At 49.2% G+C, this 22,322-nt stretch overlaps 1 protein-coding gene across 5 annotated transcripts in view; it reads left to right on the top strand.

The window, feature by feature from the left end:
- pgghg (protein-glucosylgalactosylhydroxylysine glucosidase) overlaps positions 1-22,322 on the top strand; it is a 94,508-nt gene that overhangs the window by 66,445 nt on the left and 5,741 nt on the right. For 4 of the 5 annotated variants that reach the window (XM_038807615.1, XM_038807617.1, XM_038807616.1 and 1 more), the window contains 3 exons: positions 10,837-10,932; positions 14,988-15,085; positions 18,753-18,964. In XM_038807615.1, coding sequence (XP_038663543.1) covers positions 10,837-10,932; positions 14,988-15,085; positions 18,753-18,964 — 406 coding nt within the window. Of the gene's footprint in view, positions 1-10,836; positions 10,934-14,987; positions 15,086-18,752; positions 18,965-22,322 lie in introns of those variants that run through there. The other variant, XR_005461896.1, reaches the window with a different exon arrangement.

Raw genomic sequence — 22,322 nt, forward strand, 5'->3', positions numbered from 1 at the left:
CCTGCATGTGATATTTGGATGAAACAACATCTTCGCTAACGGCCACCATCCTTCGGAGCACATTGCATGGTCGAGGTGGGAAGCCTCCCAAAAGCAGCTGCGCCACTAATGAGTAAGCCCCTTCCCCCATACCTTCTAGCCACCCTGAATCAATGAGGATTTAAGCATTTTATCTCGGTTTGATAGTATTGAAATATTGACCAAAAAATCTCAGAACATAGCAAAACCTATGGGCCGGATTCTCCGTTGGCTGATGCCAAAATCAGGAAACTCGATTGGGCAGAGAATGTGTTCCGACACCAAAACCATGGTGGGCACTGATTTGACGCCAAATCGCAATTCTTCGTCACCTCGACAGCGGTGCCAATGTGGTCTGGAACACACGTTCAGTAAACACCGTCGGCATATCATTAGCCGGCCTGACCTGGTATTCTCCAGGGCCGCCGCGATTCTCCGCTTCCGGTGGGCTGAGTTCCTGATGGCGCGAATAACTGGTGATTTTAAAAAATCTGTCACTGGCGTCGTAGCTACTGACGGAGGGAGAGGGGGTACGGACAGTGTCCAACATTACCATAGTTTGCTGACAGTTGTACCGCTGGCTGGGGGGGCGTCTGCCAGGGCTGTGGTGAGTAGCAGGGGGTGGGCTGTGGGGTCAGGGTGGAGGGCACGGAACACCATTGCTGCAGCTGGAAAGGCAACCATGCAGCTGCACGCACCGCTCACTGTGAACCTAGGGCCACAGATCGTATAGGTCACAAGATGATGTTCATGGAAATCAACACTAGATGGCATCACTGAGTTGTCTTCTAAATGGATGCATCTCTAAGCATTCTGGGAGAAGCTGTGGGAGAAGTTGATGAAGAGAAGAAGTTGATAAAGAGGGGAGTGTGAGGTTGAGTTGGAGATATTCGTGAGAGATAATTAATTACTGTAACATAGATTCAATGCTATTGTTTTGTTAGCTGTTACTCAGTAGAGTTCGCAAACCATTTCAAGTAGTGTCAAATAAACTAGCTTTGGTTTAAACTTATAGCTCTATGTTCTTTGTAAACACTTCGACTTTGGCTATCTTGGAGAACAATACAAGGAACATAACACATCTGAACATGTGTCCTGCAGTACTCACATGCTCGGGCATTGTGCATTACAGTGGTCTACTGTTCTCCATAACATGGTCCTCCAGACAATTAGATGCCAACCTTAGAAAAATCATGGACTTTGATTACCTTTCCAGTTGTATGGTCAGGACCCGGAAACTGCTCCAATGTACGGTTCTTGACTCCAAAAGTAGAATCCTGCTCCTGGACTCCAAGGGTTGGTTCACAAGGCAAGATTACACAAACTCTTTGTATTTCCACGAATTTGGAAGAGTCATAGACTGACGTTTTCAAGATGCTGAGGTGAACTGATAGAGTAGTTGACCTGGTAAGAGTCAGTAGGGGCAGAAATGATTGCTCTCCAAGACCACAGGCTCCACCCTCCTACTCCCTTGGGTTCAGGAGACAGTTGGAATTTTGTTTGTGCCACTTCTGGGGCCTGTGAATAACATTTTAAGGAAAATTCCACAGGGGGTACTCTATCTCTCCAAAGGGATCCTCTGGCTATCCAAAGAAATATACCCGGTTCAGACCTGCTCTTACCAGGTTACCTTTGCACACTTCAAGATCCACATTCCGATGCTACCAAAATCAGACTGAGTGGAGGCAGCTTGTGGTGATTGTCTCTTTAAGTCACCTGGCTTGGGGGACCATTTGGGATGAGAGTGGGTAATCACCCCTGGGTGTGCAGACATGCAGGGAGCCAAGTGCAGCCATGCGGCTCTTGTAAGCTGCTGAACAATTTTTATTAGTAAATCCTTTTTGTTTTCACTAATGGTGTCTGTGAAAGTGCATCATTACACAGCTGCTGACTTATTTGCCTCCATAAAACATGTATTGTATGAAACGTGACACATCCCTATTCCTGCAAAAGTGAGACGGTCAGGGGTGGGACTTCAGGTTTTGGAAAAATATATTATTGAACATTTTTTTGAATATATAAATACAAAAATACAAAGCAGATAAACAACCCCCCCCCCTCCCCCAAAAAGAAATCCCACCCGGCCTCCTTTGGCGGTGGCCAGTTTCTTGACAAATGTCTGCCATCCTGTGTAAAACCCCGCAATAGAACTTCTCAATGTGTATTTAATTTTCTCAAGGTACAAAAACTCCATGAGACCCCCCAGCCACGCTGAGGCACTGAGTGGAGAAACTGATCTCCACTCGAACAAAACCCAGCTTCAAGCAATCTGTGAGGCGAAGGCTAAGACATCTGCTCCCATACCCATCTGCAGCTCTGGCAGGTCCGACACCCCGAAAATGGCTTCTAGTGGACCAGGCTCCAATTCCATCTCCTCTGGTGCCATTGTGTCCTCCGCCAGAATCCTCCCCATAAATTCCAGAATTACTTCACCCTTCTGCCCCGCCAATGACAGTACTCTCTCTCTACCAAAGACGACGGCGGCAACACCGGGAAGGTCGGAAAAAGCTTCCTGGCAAATTTCCGAACCTGCAAGTACCTGAACCCTTCCGACTGTGCTAACCTGGACTTCTCCGGTAACTCCTCCAGACTCGCAAATCGGCCCTCCGGGAATAAACCCCCCTTGCTGGCATCCCCTTATCCTCTAAACGTAGCATCCAATCTAGCCGGTGCAAATATGTGATTGTCCCTAATCGCAGCCATCTTTGACCCTGCCCCGCCTTTAAATGCTGCTGTAACTGCCTCCATATTCTTAATGTGGCCACCACCACCTGATTCCCTGAACATTTTCCTGGAGCAAACCGCAGCGGAGCTGTCACTAACACCTGCCTCCATCCTCACCCAGAGTGCCTCCTGATTCCTACACCAACCCAACACTTTCTCCGTGTTAGCCATCCTGTAATGATACATCAGGTTTGGCAGTACCAAACCCCCAGACTGCTGGTCGCCGTGTAGGACCCTTTTCTGAATCCTGGCCACCATACCCGCCCATATAAACAACAAAATCAAACTTTCTGCCCCGACAAAAAACGCCTTTGATAGAAACACCGGCATGCACTGGAATAAAAACAAAGACCGTGGCAAAATAATCACCTTCACTGATTTCACTCGACCAGCAAGAGACACTTCTGTAAATCTGTCCTAATCGTACTCACTAAACTCGTAAAATTTAACTTGTGGAGCTGCCCCCAATCCCGAGCCACCTGCATCAATAAGTATCTCAAATGCGAGCTTGCCAAACGAAACAGCAAGACCCCCAAGTTAACCCCCTTCCCTGGCGGAGTGACCGGAAATTATTCACTTCAACAAATTCAATTTGTACCTGGAGAAAGTCTCAAACTGTCTTAACAGCCACATTATGCCCACCCCCCATAATGGGAACTGGGTCTGTAATGTACAGCAAAAGATCATTGGCATAAAGCAATACCCTGTACTCCACCCCTCCACCCAATTTCCCCCCTCACTTATCCGAACATCTCAAAGCGCGAGCACTTTTCCAGGAGACACATCCGGAGTGAGACTCGTACAGAGTGGGAGATTTAAACTTGGTAATTTGGTGCAGTGAGGTAATTCAGTGCAGAGTGTGAGGAGGTGATTTTTAACCCTGGTAAGTGACTGGTAAGTAGTCTCTCTTTTTCTTTTCATTGTCTAAAATATTTATTTTTATTTTGAAATTCTAGTTGTTTAAGTTTACCAAGGGTTTAAGACATGGCAGGAGATCCCAGACCCGTGTCATGCTCCTCGTGTGCGATGTGGGAGCTCAGGGACACATCCACTGTCCCTGGCTCCTTCACGTGCAAGAAGTGTGTTCAGTTGCAGCTCTTGTTAGACCGCTTGACGGCTCTGGAGCTGCGGATGGACTCACTTTGGAGCATCCGCGATGCTGAGGAGGTCATGGATAGCACGTTTAGCGAGTTGGTCACACCGCAGGTGAAGGTTACTGAGGGAGATAGAAAATGGGTGACCAAAAGAAAGAGCAAGAGTAGGAAGGCAGTGCAGGTGTCCCCTGCGGTCATCTCCCTGCAAAACAGATATACCGCTTTGGATACTGTTGAGGGAGATGGCTCACCAGGGGAAGGCAGCAGCAGCCAGGTTCATGGCACCGTGGCTGGCTCTGCTGCACAGCAGGGCAGGAAGAAAAATGGCAGGGCTATAGTGATAGGGGACTCAATCGTAAGGGGAATAGACAGGCGGTTCTGTGGACGCAATCGAGACTCCAGGATGGTATGTTGCCTCCCTGGTGCAAGGGTCAAGGATGTCTCGGAGCGGCTGCAGGACATTCTGGGGGGGGAGGGTGATCAGCCAGCTGTCGTGGTGCACATAGGCACCAACGATATAGGTAAAAAACGGGATGAGGTCCTACAAGCGGAATTCAGGGAGTTAGGAGTTAAACTAAAAAGTAGGACCTCAAAGGTAGTAATCTCAGGATTGCTACCAGTGCCACGAGCTAGTCAGAGTAGGAATGTCAGGATAGATAGGATGAATGCGTGGCTCGAGAGATGGTGCAAGAGGGAGGGATTCAAATTCCTGGGGCATTGGGACCGCTTCTGGGGGAGGTGGGACCAGTACAAACCGGACGGTCTGCACTTGGGCAGGACTGGAACCGATGTCCTAGGGGGGGTGTTTTCTAGAGCTGTTGGGGAGGGTTTAAACTAATGTGGCAGGGGGATGGGAACCAATGCAGGAAGTTGGAAGGTAGTAAAACAGGGACAGAAACAAAAGGAAGTAAGGGGAAAAGTGCAAGGCAGAGAAGACATAGTCAGAAATCCATAAGGGCGACAGTACAAGGTACAGTGATTGAGGGGAGCACAGTGAATAGGCCCAGTAATAACAAAAGGAATAAAACTGGAGATGTTAAGATTCAAAACAGAGGTAAAAAAACCAACATAAGTGTACTTTACCTGAATGCTCGTAGTATTCGGAATAAAGTAAATGAGTTGGTGGCACAAATCATCGTGAATGACTATGATTTAGTGGCCATTACTGAAACATGGTTAAAGGATGGTCACGACTGGGAGTTAAATATCCGAGGGTATCAAACTATTCGGAAGGACAGAGTGGATGGTAAGGGAGGTGGTGTGGCTCTGTTATTTAAGGATGACATCCGGGCAATAGTAAGGGATGACATCGGTGCTATGGAGGATAAGGTTGAATCCATTTGGGTGGAAATCAGGAATAGTAAGGCGAAAAAGTCACTGATAGGAGTAGTCTATCGGCCACCAAATAGTAACGAGATGGTGGGGCAGGCAATAAACAAAGAAATGCTACCGTGGCCTCACGGTAGCATGGTGGCCTCACGGTAGCATGGTGGTTAGCATCAATGCTTCACAGCTCCAGGGTCCCAGGTTCGATTCCCGGCTGGGTCACTGTCTGTGTGGAGTCTGCACGTCCTCCCCGTGTGTGCGTGGGTTTCCTCCGGGTGCTCCGGTTTCCTCCCACAGTCCAAAGATGTGCGGGTTAGGTGGATTGGCCATGCTAAATTGCCCGTAGTGTAAGGTTAATGGGGGGATTGTTGGGTTACGGGTATACGGGTTACGTGGGTTTAAGTAGGGTGATCATTGTTCGGCACAACATCGAGGGCCGAAGGGCCTGTTCTGTGCTGTACTGTTCTATGTTCTATGTTCTAAATAACTGATGCATGTAGAAATGGTACAGCAGTTATCATGGGGGATTTTAATCTACATGTCGATTGGTTTAACCAGGTCGGTCAATGCAACCGTGAGGAGGAGTTTATAGAATGTATCCGCGATAGTTTCCTAGAACAGTATGTAATGGAACCTACGAGGGAACAAGCGGTCCCAGATCTTGTCCTGTGTAATGAGACAGGATTGATTCATGATCTCATAGTTAGGGATTCTCTCGGAAGGAGCGATCACAATATGGTGGAATTTAAAATACAGATGGAGGGTGAGAAAGTAAAATCAAATACTAGTGTTTTGTGTTTAAACAAAGGAGATTACAAGGGGATGAGAGAAGAACTAGCTAAGGTAGACTGGGAGCTAAGACTTTATGGTGGAACAGTTGAGGAACAGTGGAGAACCTTCCAAGCGATTTTTCACAGTGCTCAGCAAAGGTTTATACCAACAAAAAGGAAGGACGGAAGAAAGAGGGAAAATCGACCGTGGATATCTAAGGAAATAAGGGAGAGTATCAAATTGAAGGAAAAAGCATATAAAGTGGCAAAGATTGCTGGGAGATTAGAGGACTGGGAAATCTTTAGGGGGCAACAGAAAGCTACTAAAAAAGCTATAAAGAAGAGTAAGATAGAATATGAGAGTAAACTTGCTCAGAATATAAAAACAGACAGTAAAAGTTTTTACAAATATATAAGACAAAAAAGAGTGGCTAAGGTAAATATTGGTCCTTTAGAGGATGAGAAGGGAGTTTTAATAATGGGAAATGAGGAAATGGCTGAGGAACTGAACAGGTTTTTTGGGTCGGTCTTCACAGTGGAAGACACAAATAACATGCCAGCGACTGATAGAAATGAGGCTATGACAGGTGAGGACCTTGAGAGGATTGTTATCACTAAGGAGGGAGTGATGGGCAAGCTAATGGGGCTAAAGGTAGACAAGTCTCCTGGCCCTGATGGAATGCATCCCAGAGTGCTAAAAGAGATGGCTAGGGAAATTGCAGATGCACTAGTGATAATTTACCGAAATTCACTAGACTCTGGGGTGGTCCCGGTGGATTGGAAATTAGCAAACGTGACGCCACTGTTTAAAAAAGGAGGTAGGCAGAAAGCAGGAAATTATAGGCCAGTGAGTTTAACTTCGGTAATAGGGAAGATGCTGGAATCTATCATCAAGGAAGAAATTGCGAGGCATCTGGATAGAAATTGTCCCATTGGGCAGATGCAGCATGGGTTCGTTAAAGGCAGGTCATGCCTAACTAATTTAGTGGAATTTTTTGAGGACATTACCAGTGCGGAAGATAACAGGGAGCCGATGGATGTGGTATATCTGGATTTCCAGAAAGCCTTTGACAAGGTGCCACACAAAAGGTTGCTGCATAAGATAAAGATGCATGGCATTAAGGGTAAAGTAGTAGCATGGATAGAGGATTGGTTAATTAATAGAAAGCAAAGAGTTGGGATAAATGGGTGTTTCTCTGGTTGGCAATCAGTAGCTAGTGGTGTCCCTCAGGGATCCGTGTTGGGCCCACAATTGTTCACAATTTACATTGATGATTTGGAGTTGGGGACCAAGGGCAATGTGTCCAAGTTTGCAGATGACACTAAGATGAGTGGTAAAGCGAAAAGTGCAGAGGATACTGGAAGTCTGCAGAGGGATTTGGATAGGTTAAGTGAATGGGCTCGGGTCTGGCAGATGGAATACAATGTTGACAAATGTGAGGTTATCCATTTTGGTAGGAATAACAGCAAACGGGATTATTATTTAAACGATAAAATATTAAAGCATGCCGCTGTTCAGAGAGACTTGGGTGTGCTAGTGCATGAGTCACAGAAGGTTGGTTTACAAGTGCAACAGGTGATTAAGAAGGCAAATGGAATTTTGTCCTTCATTGCTAGAGGGATGGAGTTTAAGACTAGGGAGGTTATGTTGCAATTGTATAAGGTGTTAGTGCGGCCACACCTGGAGTATTGTGTTCAGTTTTGGTCTCCTTACTTGAGAAAGGACGTACTGGCGCTGGAGGGTGTGCAGAGGAGATTCACTAGGTTAATCCCAGAGCTGAAGGGGTTGGATTATGAGGAGAGGTTGAGTCGACTGGGACTGTACTCGTTGGAATTTAGAAGGATGAGGGGGGATCTTATAGAAACATTTAAAATTATGAAGGGAATAGATAGGATAGATGCGGGCAGGTTGTTTCCACTGGCGGGTGACAGCAGAACTAGGGGGCATAGCCTCAAAATAAGGGGAAGTAGATTTAGAACTGAGTTTAGGAGGAACTTCTTCACCCAAAGGGTTGTGAATCTATGGAATTCCTTGCCCAGTGAAGCAGTTGAGGCTCCTTCATTACATGTTTTTAAGGTAAAGATAGATAGTTTTTTGAAGAATAAAGGGATTAAGGGTTATGGTGTTCGGGCCGGAAAGTGGAGCTGAGTCCACAAAAGATCAGCCATGATCTAATTGAATGGCGGAGCAGGCTCGAGGGGCCAGATGGCCTACTCCTGCTCCTAGTTCTTATGTTCTTATGATGGCCAATGGCTCAATCGCCAACCCGAATAGAAGGTGGGACAAAGGGCACCCTTGCCTCGTGACTTCAGGTTTTGGACAGTTCCTTCTATTTTTGCTATGGTGGAGAGGTTCACCATCATGGCAAAATCCTTGCCCCCCCCCCCCCCCCCCCCCCCCCCCCCCCCGGGGGGTTTGGATTTGGATTGATTGATCGGGTCTTCATTGATTGGGTCAGGCTGCTGTATCAGGTGCCCGTGGCGAATGTTCGGATGAACAGGCTGACATTGGGCTATTTTAGGCTGCACCGTGGGACTAGGCAGGGATGCCCTTTCTCTCTGCTGTTGTTCGCACTGGCCATAGAACCACTGGCAATTGCGTTGAGAGCCTCAAAGGGCTGGAAGGGACTGGTCCGGTGGGGGGTGGAACACAGAGTCTCGCTATACGTGGATGATCTGCTCTTGTATGTGTCTGAACCATTGGAAGGGATGGAAGAAATTATGGGGATTCTGGGGGATTTTGGCCAGTTTTCGGGTTATAAATTGAACGTGGGGAAAAGCGAGATGTTCGCGATCCAGGCAAGGGGGCAGGAGAGGCGATTGGGGGAGCTGCCGTTTAGAGTGGTAGGGGGAAGCTTTCGGTACCTAGGCATCCAGGTGGCGCGGGAATAGGAATGGCTGCACAAGTTTAATCTGCCTTGACTAGTAGACCAAATGAAGGAGGATTTTCGGAGGTGGGAGGTGCTCCCGTTGTCACTGGCTGGAAGGGTACAGACAGTGAAAATGACGGTACTTGCGAGATTCCTGTTTGTGTTTCAGTGTCTCCCGATCTTTATTCCTCGGTACTTTTTCAAACGGGTCAACAAAGCGATCTCGGCTTTTGTATAGGTGGGCAAGGTCCTGTGAGTTAAAAAGTGGATGTTGGAGCGCAGCCGGGGGGAGAGCGAGCTGACACTCCCGAACTTTAGTCATTATTACTGGGCAGCGAATATAGCCATGATTAGGAAATGGAGGGGGGGGGGGGGCATCGGTGTGGGAGTGAGTAGAGGCGACATCTTGTAACGGTACTAGTTTGGGGACGTTGGTAACGGCGCCTCTGCCGGCATGCTACTCCACCAGCCCCGTGGTAGTCGCGGCCTTGAGAGTCTGGGGGCAATGGAGGAGACATGTGGGAGCAGGGGGAGCATCGATCTGGTCTCCAATCTGCAATAATCACTGGTTTGCCCTGGGGAGGTTAGATGGAGGGTTCCGGAGATGGCAGAGATCAGGGAACGAGAGGATGGGTGATATGTTTATAGAAGGGAGATTTCCCAGCCTGAGGGAGTTGGAGGAGAAATTTGAATTGGCAGGAGGGAATGAATTTAGGTACCTGCAGGCGCGAGACTTCGTATGCAGGCAGGTCTCAAACTTCCCGCTCCTACCACCAAGGCGGATACAGGACAGGGTAGTTGAGTGGGAGAAGATAGGGTTTTGAACACCTATAAGGAGCTTATGGGGTCAGAGGAAACATGGACCGAGGAGCTGAAACACAAATGGGATGAGGAGTTAGGTGGAGAGATAGAGGACGGTCTCTGGGCGGATGCGTTGAGCAGAGTCAACGCGTCCACAATATGCGCCAGGCTCAGCCTGATACAATTTAAGGTCGTTCACCGGGCCCACATGACAGTGGCCCGGATGAGCAGGTTCTTTGGGGTGGAAGACAGGTGCGCAAGGTGTGCGGGAGGGCCAGTGAACCATGTTCACATGTTCTGATTGTGGTCTATGGTCCCTTAAATCCAACAGAGAAAGTAAACTTAATTTAAACTGGAATTAAATCCAGCTCCTAGAAATGGATGGAACAATGTCTTACTGAGCTCATTTGGTCTAATGGGCGGAATTCTCCGCTCCCGCGATAAATCGGGAAGGCCGTTGTGAACTCGGCCGAGTTTCACAACGGCCTCGGAGGCCGCTCCTCTCACCTTATTCACCCCCACCCGGGGGGGCTAGGAGCGGCGCTCCGTAACTCTCGGCCGCCAGGCCTTGACACTTGCATCAAGGCGGCGCGCCGAGAATGACGCGACGGCGGTGCCTAAGTGTTGTCAGCCACGCATGCGCAGGTTGGCCGGCTCCAACCCACGCATGCGCGGCAGACGTCACGACATTTGACAGCTCAAACCCACGCATGCGCGATTGCCGTCTTCCCCTCCGCTGCCCCGGAAGACGTGGCGGCTTGATCTTGCGGGGCGGCGGAGGGGAAAGAGTGCATCGCTTTGAGACGCCGGCCCGAGGATTGGTGGTCACCAATCCCCTCCTGAGCATGGCTGTGGTGCTCACTCCCCTCTCCGCCCCCCACAAGCTTCAAACGGCACTTTGGTGCCCATGTTCACGACAGCAGCGACCAGGTGTGGTTGCCGCAGTCGGGAACGGCAGGCCGCTCGGCCCATCCGGGCCGGAGAATCGGCAGTCGCTGTGAAAAACGGCGAGCGCCGATTCTTCTGAGCCGGGGTGGGGGGGTGGGAGAATCGTGGGGGGCGCCAGGGGGGCGTGTCGTTAGTCGCCCGCCCCTCCCGCGATTCTCCCACCCAGCCTGGGGAGCGGAGAATTCTTACCAATGTCTTTTGGCCTGATGTCTGCATTTGAAATTTTTTGTTCCATTTCCTAATAATTTAATCAAGCTGACCAATGTTATTGTGCTTCATTTTCAGAGCATGTTTGCAATTGGTTGGCTGGAGTTGAAGAATGTTAGTCAGGCTCAGCAACAATTGAGCAAGTGTTACAGCAACATTCAGGAACCATTCAAGGTGATTGCTGTAAAAACATTGAGGCCAGTTGTATACCAAATTATCAAATAATCAAAAGCTGACCAAGGCCTTCGCAAAAGCTTTTAAAAACAAAAGCAAACAAGAGGTCAGTTTAGATCCGTGATGGATTTGAAATTTACTCAAGGCGACGTAAGTGCTGAAGGCAAGAGTTTTATTTTTGCGGGGGTTTCCACTCAGGAAGTTTAGACTTTCTAATGCTTTATTTTTGGTGCATTTTCAGAACTGTAATTTCATCGCTGAATTTAAGGAAGGACACACCATTTTTTAAGTATGTGACTATGGCCAAAATTCCCTTGGAGGGTTCCTAATTGCCCACTTTGCTGAAATGTGGCAAAAATATCTTCCATGACCTGCTGTCCACCTCTCCATCCCCTTTACACCCTCTCCATCCCTGGATCACCGAGGCTCCTGCATGCCCTACTTAGGTAAACTAAAAGAACAAATCGCATTTATGAAGTGCTTTTCATGACCACTGGATGTCTCAAAGCATTTTGCAGATCCGGAGTACCTTTTCTGAAATGGAGTCACTGGTGTGATGTTGGAAACATGGCAGTCAAAATAAAGTCAGCAAACTCCCAGAAACTGTTATGGGGTGATGCGGATAGCATGTTAACGGATGTAATTATTATTTACACATACTATTGTGGTTCCCATTTATTAATATATTGTGTCTATTTTTGTGATGTTGATTGATGGATAAATATTGGACACTTCTTCTTCAATATAGTGCAGGTATCTTTTACATCCACCTGAGCAGGCAGGTGGAACCTTGGATTGCCTCCTCACCTGAGAGATGGTACCTCCAACAGTGCAGTGCTCCTTCAGCACTTGATGTTTCTGCTCAAGCCCAGGAGTGGGATATGAACGCAGAATTTGGTGATTCAGAGGCAAGAGTGCCACCAACTGAGCCTCGGCTGTCCTTCCATGAGTTTGACGATGATTGAAATTTTAACCCATTGGGCGCGATTCTCGCCCCCCCCCCCCCCCCCCACGACGGGCCGGAGAATAGCGGGAGGGCCTTCCCGACATTTTTCCCGACCTCCCGCTATTCCCCCCCCCCCCCCCCCCCCCCCACGGCCGCCCCACGACACGAATCGCTGCTCGCCGTTTTTTACGGCGAGCAGCGATTCTCCCCTAGCCGATGGGCCGATTTCCCAGGCCTTTACGGCCGTTTTCACGAACTCCAACACACCTGCTCTCACAGTTCGTGAAAATGGCCGCAAAGTGCCGTTCTGGAGAACCATGCCACCGATTGGCACGGCCGTGCCAAGGGTCGCATGGGCCCACGATCGGTGGGCACCAATCGCGGGCAGCGGGTCCGAACCCCGCGCACTCTTTGTTCCTCCGCCGCCCCGCTGGATCAGTCCGGGGGCGGCTGAGGGGCATAACGGCCCGCGCATGCGCGGGTTTCACACATATGTGTGATGATGTAATCCGCGCATGCGCGGCTGACGTCATCGTTTGCGTCAGCCGCCGTTAACCTTGGCGCGTGGGCTTAGCGAAGTTCACTAAGCCTGCGATGCCGAGGTTCACGGGGCCCCGCTGCTAGCCCCGACCAGGGAGCAGAAGCGGGTCCCGGGAGGGGGTGCGGAGGCTGCCGTGAAACACGGCCAGTTTCACGGCAGCCTTCATGACTCTCCGCATTTGCGGAGAATCGCGCCCATTATCTGCGCCTTGTGCAGAATGTGAATCAATGTGGTTCTTGCTGAAAGTTCTCTTTTTTTTTAAAAAAATAATTTTTATTGAAATTGTTTTGAAAAATATATATCAACGAAACAATAATAACAATAATAATAATAAACACCCCCCCCAGCACCCGTAAGAACGCATATAACAAACCCCCCAACCCCAATAAACAACAGAATAAATTAACAATAAGCAAATTAACTTAAACACTATCCCCTAAACCCCCCACTCCCCTCCCCCCCCCCCCCCGGGTTGCTGCTGACCTAGTACCTTATCGTTGAGCCAGAATGTCGAGGAAAGGCTGCCACCTCCTAAAGAACCCTTGTATCGACCCCCTCAGGGCGAACTTGACCCGTTCCAACTTAATGAATCCTGCCATGTCGTTAATCCAGGTCTCCACACTCGGAGGTCTCGCATCTTTTCACTGCAGCAAGATCCTCCGCTGGGCTGCTAGGGACGCAAAGGCCAAGACATTGGCCTCTTTCGCCTCCTGCACTCCCGGCTCCACCCCAACCTCAAATATCGCGAGTCCCCAACCTGGCTTGACCCTGGATCCCACCACCCTCGACACCGTCCTCGCCACCCCCTTCCAGAACTCCTCCAGTGCCGGGCATGCCCAGAACATATGGGCATGGTTCGCTGGACTCCCCGAACACCTGACGCACCTGTCTTCGCTCCCAAAGAACCTGCTCATCCTAGATCCGGACATGTGGGCCCGGTGCAGCACCTTGAACTGGATGAGACTAAGCCTCGCACATGAAGAGGAGGAGTTCACCCTCTCCAGGGCATCCGCCCATGTCCTCTCCTCAATCTGCTCCCCCAGCTCCACCTACCGACGCCTCCCCCACCTCCGGCATTACCTGGTAGATGTCAGACACCTTCCCATCCCCGACCCATACCGCCGAAAGCACCCTATCCCTTACCCCCCGCGGAGGCAACAAAGGGAACCCCTCCACCTGTCGCCTAGCAAATGCCTTGACCTGAAGGTACCTGAACATATTCCCCGGGGGGAGCTCAAATTTCTCCTCCAGTTCACCAAGGCTCGCGAACCTCCCGTCGATAAACAGGTCTCCCAACTTCCTAATGCCCGCCCTGTGCCACCCCACGAACCCGCCATCCATGTTCCCTGGGACAAACGGGTGGTTCCCCCGCAGCGGGGCCTCCACTGAGCCCCCCACTTCCCCCCTGTGTCGCCTCCACTGCCCCCAAATTTTGAGGGTAGCCGCCACCACCGGGCTCGTGGTGTACCTCGTTGGAGGGAGCAGCAGCGGCGCCATTACCAGTGCCTTCAGGCTCGTGCCTCCACAGGACGCCATCTCCATCCGTTTCCATGCTGTCCCCCTCCCCATCCATTATCCACTTACGTACCATCGAGACGTTAGCCGCCCAATAGTACCCAGAGAGGTTGGGCAGCGCCAGCCCCCTTCTATCCCTGCCCCGCTCCAAAAAGGCCCTCCTTACCCTCGGAGTCCCGTGTGCCCAAACAAATCCCAGAATGCTGCTGTTCACCCTCCTAAAAAAGGCCCTCGGAACAAAAATGGGGAGACACTGAAACAAAAACAAAAACCTCGGGAGCACCGTCATTTTAACGGACTGTACTCTACCCGCCAATGACAACGGCAGCATGTCCCACCTTTTAAATTCCTCCTCCATCTGCTCCACCAACCTAGTAAAATTGAGCTTATGCAGAGTCCCCCAGCTCCTAGCCACCTGAACCCCCAGGTACCTAAAACTCCTCACTGCCCTCTTTAGCGGGAGCCTATCAATCCCCTCCTCCTGATCTCCCGGGTGTACGACAAACAGCTCACTCTTGCCCAGGTTCAATTTATATCCCGAGAAACTCCCGAACTCAGCAAGAATCTCCATCACCTCCGGCATTCCCCCCACCGGGCCTGCTACATACAACAGCAAGTCGTCCGCATACAGCGATACTCGGTGCTCCTTCCCACCTCGCACCAAACCCCTCCACCTCCTCGACTCCCTAAGAGCCATGGCAAGAGGCTCAATTGCCAGCGCAAAAAGCAAGGGGGACAGGGGACACCCCTGCCTCGTCCCACAGTGGAGCCTGAAGTACTCGGACCTCCTCCCACTTGTCGCTACACTCGCCATCGGGGCCTCGTACAGCAACCTCACCCATTTAATAAACCCCACCCCAAACCTGAACCTCTCCAACACCTCCCACAAGTACCCCCACTCAACCCTGTCAAAGGCCTTCTCCGCATCCAATGCCACCAGAATCCCCGCCTCTCCTTCTGCTGCCGGCATCATTATCACATTTAGCAGCCTTCGCACGTTTGCTGAAAGTTCTCTGGGTGATGAATTTTTGTCTATTTTCTTTCCTGCCTCAGGTTTGGAGTGAAAATGCAGATGGGTCGGGAGCTGTGAATTTCCAGACAGGAATGGGTGGCTTCTTGCAAACCGTGCTCTTTGGCTACACTGGTTTCAGGTCAGTGTGAAAATATATATATATACATATTTTTTAATTTATGAAAATTATTTTTATTCTCCTTTTTGACATTTACATCCAAATTTAAACCCACCAACAATCAACAGTAACAAATACAATGTTAACAATGTTCACCCCTAGTCAACAATCCCTCACCAACCTCCAAAGAACCTCCAACATTTTAAATACAAACCATACACGCTTACCAGCACCACCAGCCTCCCCTCCAATGCCCCTGTCACTATCACACACCTGCCTCCCTGGTCTGCAACCACTTTCTCCATCTGGAACGGTACTCTTTTGCTAACCAGGATCGCTACCCCTCAAGCCCTACCATCAAATCCCAAATGAAACACGTGGCTGACCATCCCTTCCTAAGCCTCACCTGGTCCTTCACCCTCAAATGAGTCTCCTACAGCATCGGCACATCGGCCTTCTAATCTTTCAGATGCGTCAGCACCCTTGATCTTCTGACAGGGCCGCCTAACCCCCTCATGTTCCACGTAACTATCCTAACCGGGGGGTGTCTCACCCCCCCTTATCCACCATCATCATACCACCGGCCTTGCCCCATGAGCCTGATCCGCTCCTATCGATTGTTAACATTCCCCTCACCCCTCCCAGAATCCCCTCCCCCCCCCCCCTGTATTTCCTCTCGAAAAACCCTCAACAAGTATTGAACCCCCCCCCCCCCCCACCTCTTAAGCCCTCGAAACCTGCTCACAGGCTCCAATGTCCGCAGCCCCCCCCCACCTCACCTCCGTTCACTGGCCAACTTAAGTTAGCTAGCGTGGGGGCCCCCACCCAAGGCTTTCCCTCTGCTCCCCTCCCGCCCCATCCCAGCAAAAAAACACCAAACCCAAACATCTCAATAAAATAACATAAAACCATTGCAACAAAGAATGACAATCAAAAAACTTAAACTCTATAACAGCATGAAATGAATAAAGAAGAATGTAGATTTTTTAAAAAACATTTAAAACATTTATACACTCTCCCAACTCTCCATTTGCAGCGCACAGCCCCTCTTCAGTTCCAGTCCTCACTTCTGTCCTAGGCCATGTGCCTTCACGAACGCCTCCGCCGTCTCCACCATCTTGAAGTAGAAATTTCTGGCGTTGTAGGTCACCCTCAGCTTCGCTGGATACACCACACCAAATCACACTCCACTGTTGTATAATGCCGTCTTAACTCGCCCGAAAGCCGCTCGCCTCTTTGCCATCTCCACCCTCAAGTCCTGGTATATGTGAACCCCAGCACCAGATCACTGCGCCTCCCGCTTCTGCTTCGCCTAGTTCAACACCTTCTCCTTCATGTGGTACTGTGGAAGCAGATGATCAATGCCCTTGGCAGCTCATTTAACTTTGGCTTCGGCCTCAGCCACCGATGGGCTCGGTCTTGTTCATACCGAGAGGGCCCCTCACCCTCAATTCCGCCAACATCCTGGCAAAGTACTCCATCAGCCTCGAGCCCGCTACTCCTTCGGGCAAACCCACAATCCTCAAATTTTGCCGCCTCGAGCAATTCTCTAGGTCCTCCAGCTTTGCACAAAGCCCCTTATTGGCCTCGACCACCCTCTGCAGCTCATCCCCCATCGAGGTGAGCTGATCGCTGTGCCGCAACATGGCCTCCTCCACTCTCTTCTCCACTCCCTTCATATTCTCGCTCTGCTCCCTCACCACGGCTGATGTCATCGCCACAGCTACTCTCACCGGGGCAACTGCCTCCTGCACCAACGTTTTCAAAGACACCGCCATGTGCTTCGCAAATTGCTTCTCCAGCTCCAAAGACATCACCTCAGTCATCCTCTCTGCTGTGAACAGTGCGGCCCCACCCAGCAGCCGAGCCTCCACCATCTTGTTAGCTCCCTGGCTGGCCCTCTCACTCGACGGTGAACACTCACTCCCTCCCTTCTTCACAGCTGTTTTCCTTAAACCTTTTGACATTTTTTGCCTTCCTGATATCTTCCTTCATCCAATTATTCGCAAATTGCCCCCAGGACCGGACTTTAAAACTCTTAAAAACATGCCTCAAGCAGGAGCCATCCAACATGCGGTTTCCCCTCTACATGCCACCACCAGAAGTCCAGGTCAGTGTGAATTTGGCCAAGTTTCATTTGCGTTGCTGGGATATGTAGTAATCGATTTCAGTATGCTCAAGAAATCAGCTTTTCTAACAGATGTATACTAGGATAATGCTCTAAAATATTTTCTTCCACACTTTCTTTCTTCCATTAAATTCCCCCTCCACTTCTGAAAGCTTTGGTGACAAACTGGTACTTGGGTATTGCCAGCTCACCCCTTTCTCAAGCAAGTAGCTGTTCTTTGTGTGTGAACCTAGCCATTGAATGTTGTTGAGCTACTTGGCCATTGACAGTACTACTGCATAGACTGTGTTGTCCCCAACCCAAACAGTATCACTGGATGCCCATCAAGACCAGGAACCCTGGGCGCGATTCTCTGCCCCCCACGCCGGGTGGGAGAATAGCGGGAGGGCCGCCCGACATTTTTCATGCCCTCCCGCTATTCTCCCCCGCCCCCCACCCCACGCCCGACCCACGCCACGAATCACCGCTCGCCGTTTTTTACAGCGAGCGGCGATTCACCGAGTCCGATGGGCCGAGCCTTCACACCCGTTTCAACACGGCAGCAAACCCACCTGCTCGCTGCCGTCGTGAAACGGGCACCAGATGCCCGTTTGGGGCATCTGGGGCCCCGATTGGCACGGCAGTACCACGGTGCCCACCGATCGCGGGCCGTGCGTCCGTAACGGACGCACTCTTTTCCCTCCGCCACCCCGCAAGATCAAGCCGCCATGTCTTGCGGGGCAGCTGAGGGAAAAGACGCCAACTGCGCATGCGCGGGTTGGCGTTGTCCAACCTGCGCATGCGCGGCTGACGCCATCGGCCGCGTCAGCCGGCGTGACGTCTGACGTGCGGCCTTGACGACCATCGTCAAGGCCGCACCGCCGTGACGCACGGGGCCGCGCTCCTAGCCCCGCCCGGGGGGGGGGAGAATCGGCCCCGGAAGTGGGCAGCCTTTACGATTCTCCGCATTTGCGGAGAATCTCGCCCCCCTGACTGCTTTATTTCTCCTAAGAACTAAACATATCACTGAAGTGAGGAGGACAGATTTATCCAATATTCGGGGTTGAATCAGAGTTTTCTGGTCTACATTGCTGAACTTATTAGACAATAGCACTGAATTTTTGGAAAGCAAGCAGACATTTTGTTTTCATCTAGTTTACCAGGAGCTGACTCATGTGCATTCAATAAATGCAGCTTTTGTTAAAGAAATGTTTCCGGATGAAGCTTAACTACTTTTTAAAAAAAAAAACTCATTACTTTTGTCCTCCCCTGCAAGTGTCTTTATTTACTGTTTGAACTGCATGGTTTATGCCCGGCATTGTCATAAAATGTTGCAACTGGGAAAGTGAATAAAACAAAGTCTGACTTTCCTTCTTGCTCCTAAATTTCTCACTTTTAAACATGTGATATTTGAATTCTTTTTCCAAACTGAACAATTTACCTCAACTTTTCCTTTCCAAGGATTACTGAGGAAAATGCATTTACTGTGGCAGTCACCATTTCCAGTTACTGCCACACACAAGTTCTCACTCTGCCTGCAGCTCAGTCTTCTGATCTGTATTTTATGTGTTTCTTTTGCAGGATCATGAAGAACTATCTGCATTTTGATCCCACAATCCCAGATGACATGGGTGAACTGTGGATTACTGGAATTAATTACCTTGGAAACAAACTAAAATTTAAGTTTTCTCCAGAGAAGGTCACAATTGATTTGACAAGGCCTTGTGTGTTACAGAACTCGGCCCTAGAAGTTGTTCTAACTAATTCTGGAAAGAGTTTTCTTCTGAACAAAGGTAATATTGGGACATTCAGACCGTAATTCAATTGGGACAATGTGGGCGGCACAGAAGCACATGGTTAGCATAGTTGCTTCACAGCTCCAGGGTCCCAGGTTCAATTCCCGGCTTGGGTCACTGTTTGTGTGGAGTCTGCATGTTCTCCCCCTGTCTGCATGGGTTTCCTCCGGGTGCTCCGGTTTCACAGCGCTAAATCGCTGGCTTTGAAAGCAGACCAACCAGGCCAGCAGCATGGTTCGATTCCCGTAACAGCCTTCCCGAACAGGCGCCGGAATGTGGCGACTAGGGGCTTTTCACAGTAACTTCATTGAAGCCTACTCGTGACAATAAGCGATTTTCATTTCATTTCATTTCATTTTCATTTCCTCCCACAGTCCAAAGATGTGCAGGTTGGGTGGATTGGCCATGCTAAATTGCCCTTACTGCCCAAAAAAAAGGTTGGGTGGTTTGACTGGGTTACGGGGATAGGGTGGAAGTGTGGGCTTGGGTAGGGTGCTCTTTCCAAGGGCCGGTGCAGACTCGATGGGCCGAATGGCACTGTAAATTCTATGATTCTATGGATTTTGATTGGTGCATTAAATTCCCTGGTCAGTGTTGCAGAGAGCAGCAACCAACATTTCACATTTTGGGGTTTAGATCTATGTCATATACTGACAAAAATTAGCACCCAGAAATGATTCTGGCAATCACAGATTGCTTTATAGCACTTTCACGTCATTCGGATAATCCAAAGTACTTCACAACCATTGACTTTGAAAGCAAATATGACAGCCAATTTGCATATAGTAAACTCCCACTAATCTGTTTTGATGATGTTATGATGTGGAGATGCCAGCATTGGACTGCGGTGAGCACAGTAAGAAGTCTGACACCAGGTTAAAGTCCAACATGTTTGTTTCAAACACTAGCTTTCGGAGCACTGCTCCTTCCTCAGGTGAATGAAGAGGAAGGCACAGTGCTCCGAACGCTAGTGTCTGAAACAAACATGTTGGACTTTAACCTGGTGTTGTAAGACTTCTTACTAGGTTTATTGAACTAAGAGCACAGTTAGCACAGTTCTCTGTGAGTTTAGCTCTCTGCTAACTTAAATTTGGTGACTCTGTCTGACTGAACCAGACTAGCTCTTAGCCACATGGTGGAGGTGTGAGATTGTAACAACACCCTTGACTGACTCTCTAGATGTTCATCAATGGCAAGAGGCGGAGTGTGAGTGCCTCATGTCTTTTATAGTCAGATCCCACCCCTGAGTGTCCTACCTGCTTATTGGTCATGTCCTGTTCTCTGTGTCCATTCGCTGTGTATCCATTCGCTGCTTGTCTGTATATCATTATGTGTGTCTGTATGTGCCTGCATATCATGACATTGCCCCTTTTTTATGTTTGGATGACATCTGTGAGCGTATTTACAAAAGAAAGATTCACCTGAGGAAGGAGCAGTGCTCCGAAAGCTACTGTTTGAAACAAACATGTTGGACTTTAACCTGGTGTTGTAAGACTTCTTATTGATGATGTTAGTTAAAGGATGAATATTAGCTGTGATGCTTGAGAGAATTCCCTCATCTTCATACAACACCATGGGATGTTTTATGCCCACCTGATCTTGGCAGGTCTTGAATTAAAGAGCATGGCTTTGGGGGAAGAGGAAGGCAAGTGCTAACATTAATTCTTTGTCTGTGAAAGTGACAGAATGAACTGTGTTGGGGATGAATGGTACCAGCTTGAGCAGAGAGGGAAAGAAAAGTGCCGCCTACAAATTGAGCGTGAAGAATGTAAGTAGCTCACTTGCATTTTTGCAGGATTGTCTCTGTGAAAGTGTCCAGAGCTGATTGAGCAGCAGCACCTGTGTGAACCGGAAGAGAGGGTAGTGTGCCTCTTGTGATATGACCCAGTGGGTTTTGAATGTGCGAGACTGTGAAGTAATTTTAGGGCAACTGGTAGTTTGGCTAATGTATTGAAAATCCAATTTTTTAATTTAAAAGTTTTATGAATTGTGAAGTATAACAGTATTTAAGTGAACAAGAATATCATTACGAGCATCTTTTTCCTTCAAACTGATGACATCAGGAGAGAAGAGCTGATTAGTAGAAAAGAACAATATTGAGGGTGTGGGGAGCAAGGTAACATGTAGTTATTATTTATGCACATGTTGCGGTTCCTACTTGGTAATATGATGTATCTGTTTACTGTGCCTGATAATCCAACATCATTTTTGGGGAGTTTTGGCATAATGAGGGTTTGGAACAAAGACTTGGGGATTGTGTATTGAAACAAAGTGTATTCACACACTTAAAATCACCAAGACACATGATGGTAAATATTCTAAACTGAGCTTTTAAATTGCTTCCCCAAAGACCGAAAACAATAACTAATTTGGTAGTTTCACTCGTAATCGCTAGATACCTTATCTATATGTTATGAAGTCCATGAGTGGACTTTAGTCAAACCTGCTGGAATGGGCAAAATGGCAGAACAGTGCTGAATAATCACCCAGCTGGATTCCTGTAATAACTTCGCCAAGGCCAGTCTTCCAATAACAAACCCCTTTTATTGCAGTAACGAAAAAGGCCGCACAAATGCATCCAAGCCCGGGGACCTCGGGAAATACTGGTCTAGGTTTCAAACTCCCACCATACATTTCCTATGGGGGAGCTAACACCATCTCCTTAATAGGGGAATTCATATACCACAAAACTCATAGGGAGATCTATTGACGATCCCCCGTGCCCTTTGTGGTCACCATAACATCCCCCCGCCAGTCCGTTTTTCCTCCATACTCCCGCGGTGAGGAGGTCTCTTCTGCCTCTTTGTGAACGGCCTGAGGTCTGTCAAGGGTGGAACAGGATTGGGAGGTGTGAACCAAATTGGAGACCTTCACTTCCGAAGAGAGCGCCACGTTACCGTCACGGATTCGGTGTCTGCCACAGTCTTAACACTTGCTTCCATCTCAGAACCCGAGTCCCCTTTATCAGGAAAGACAACACAGGGTTCTCTTTGGGTTGTTGCCCTGCATTAGCGGTGCCCACCTCTATGGCCAGTTGTGAGGTTGGAAGAGAATGGACTCTCTACTTATGAGGTGAGCAAGGTGTTTACTCAAGACCTTATCCCGTGTGGTCAAGGTGTTTCCTCAGGACCTTATCCTTGACCTTCACTTTGTAGGACACTGGTCCCGCTTTCTGCACTATGACTCCAGGGATCCAGCAGGAGCCATCTCCAAAGTTTCTCACATAGACAAGATCGCACAGAATTATAATTTCTTTTCTGGTTCTCTTGTTGGGACTTCACCCTCCCCGCTAGATTTGGGAATAATAGGCTTAATCTCGTACAAAGCTGCTATCCCATTAACAGTTCTGCTGGGG

The sequence above is a fragment of the Scyliorhinus canicula genome, chromosome 9 (genome assembly GCF_902713615.1).
Source record: "Scyliorhinus canicula chromosome 9, sScyCan1.1, whole genome shotgun sequence".
NCBI lineage: Eukaryota > Metazoa > Chordata > Chondrichthyes > Carcharhiniformes > Scyliorhinidae > Scyliorhinus > Scyliorhinus canicula.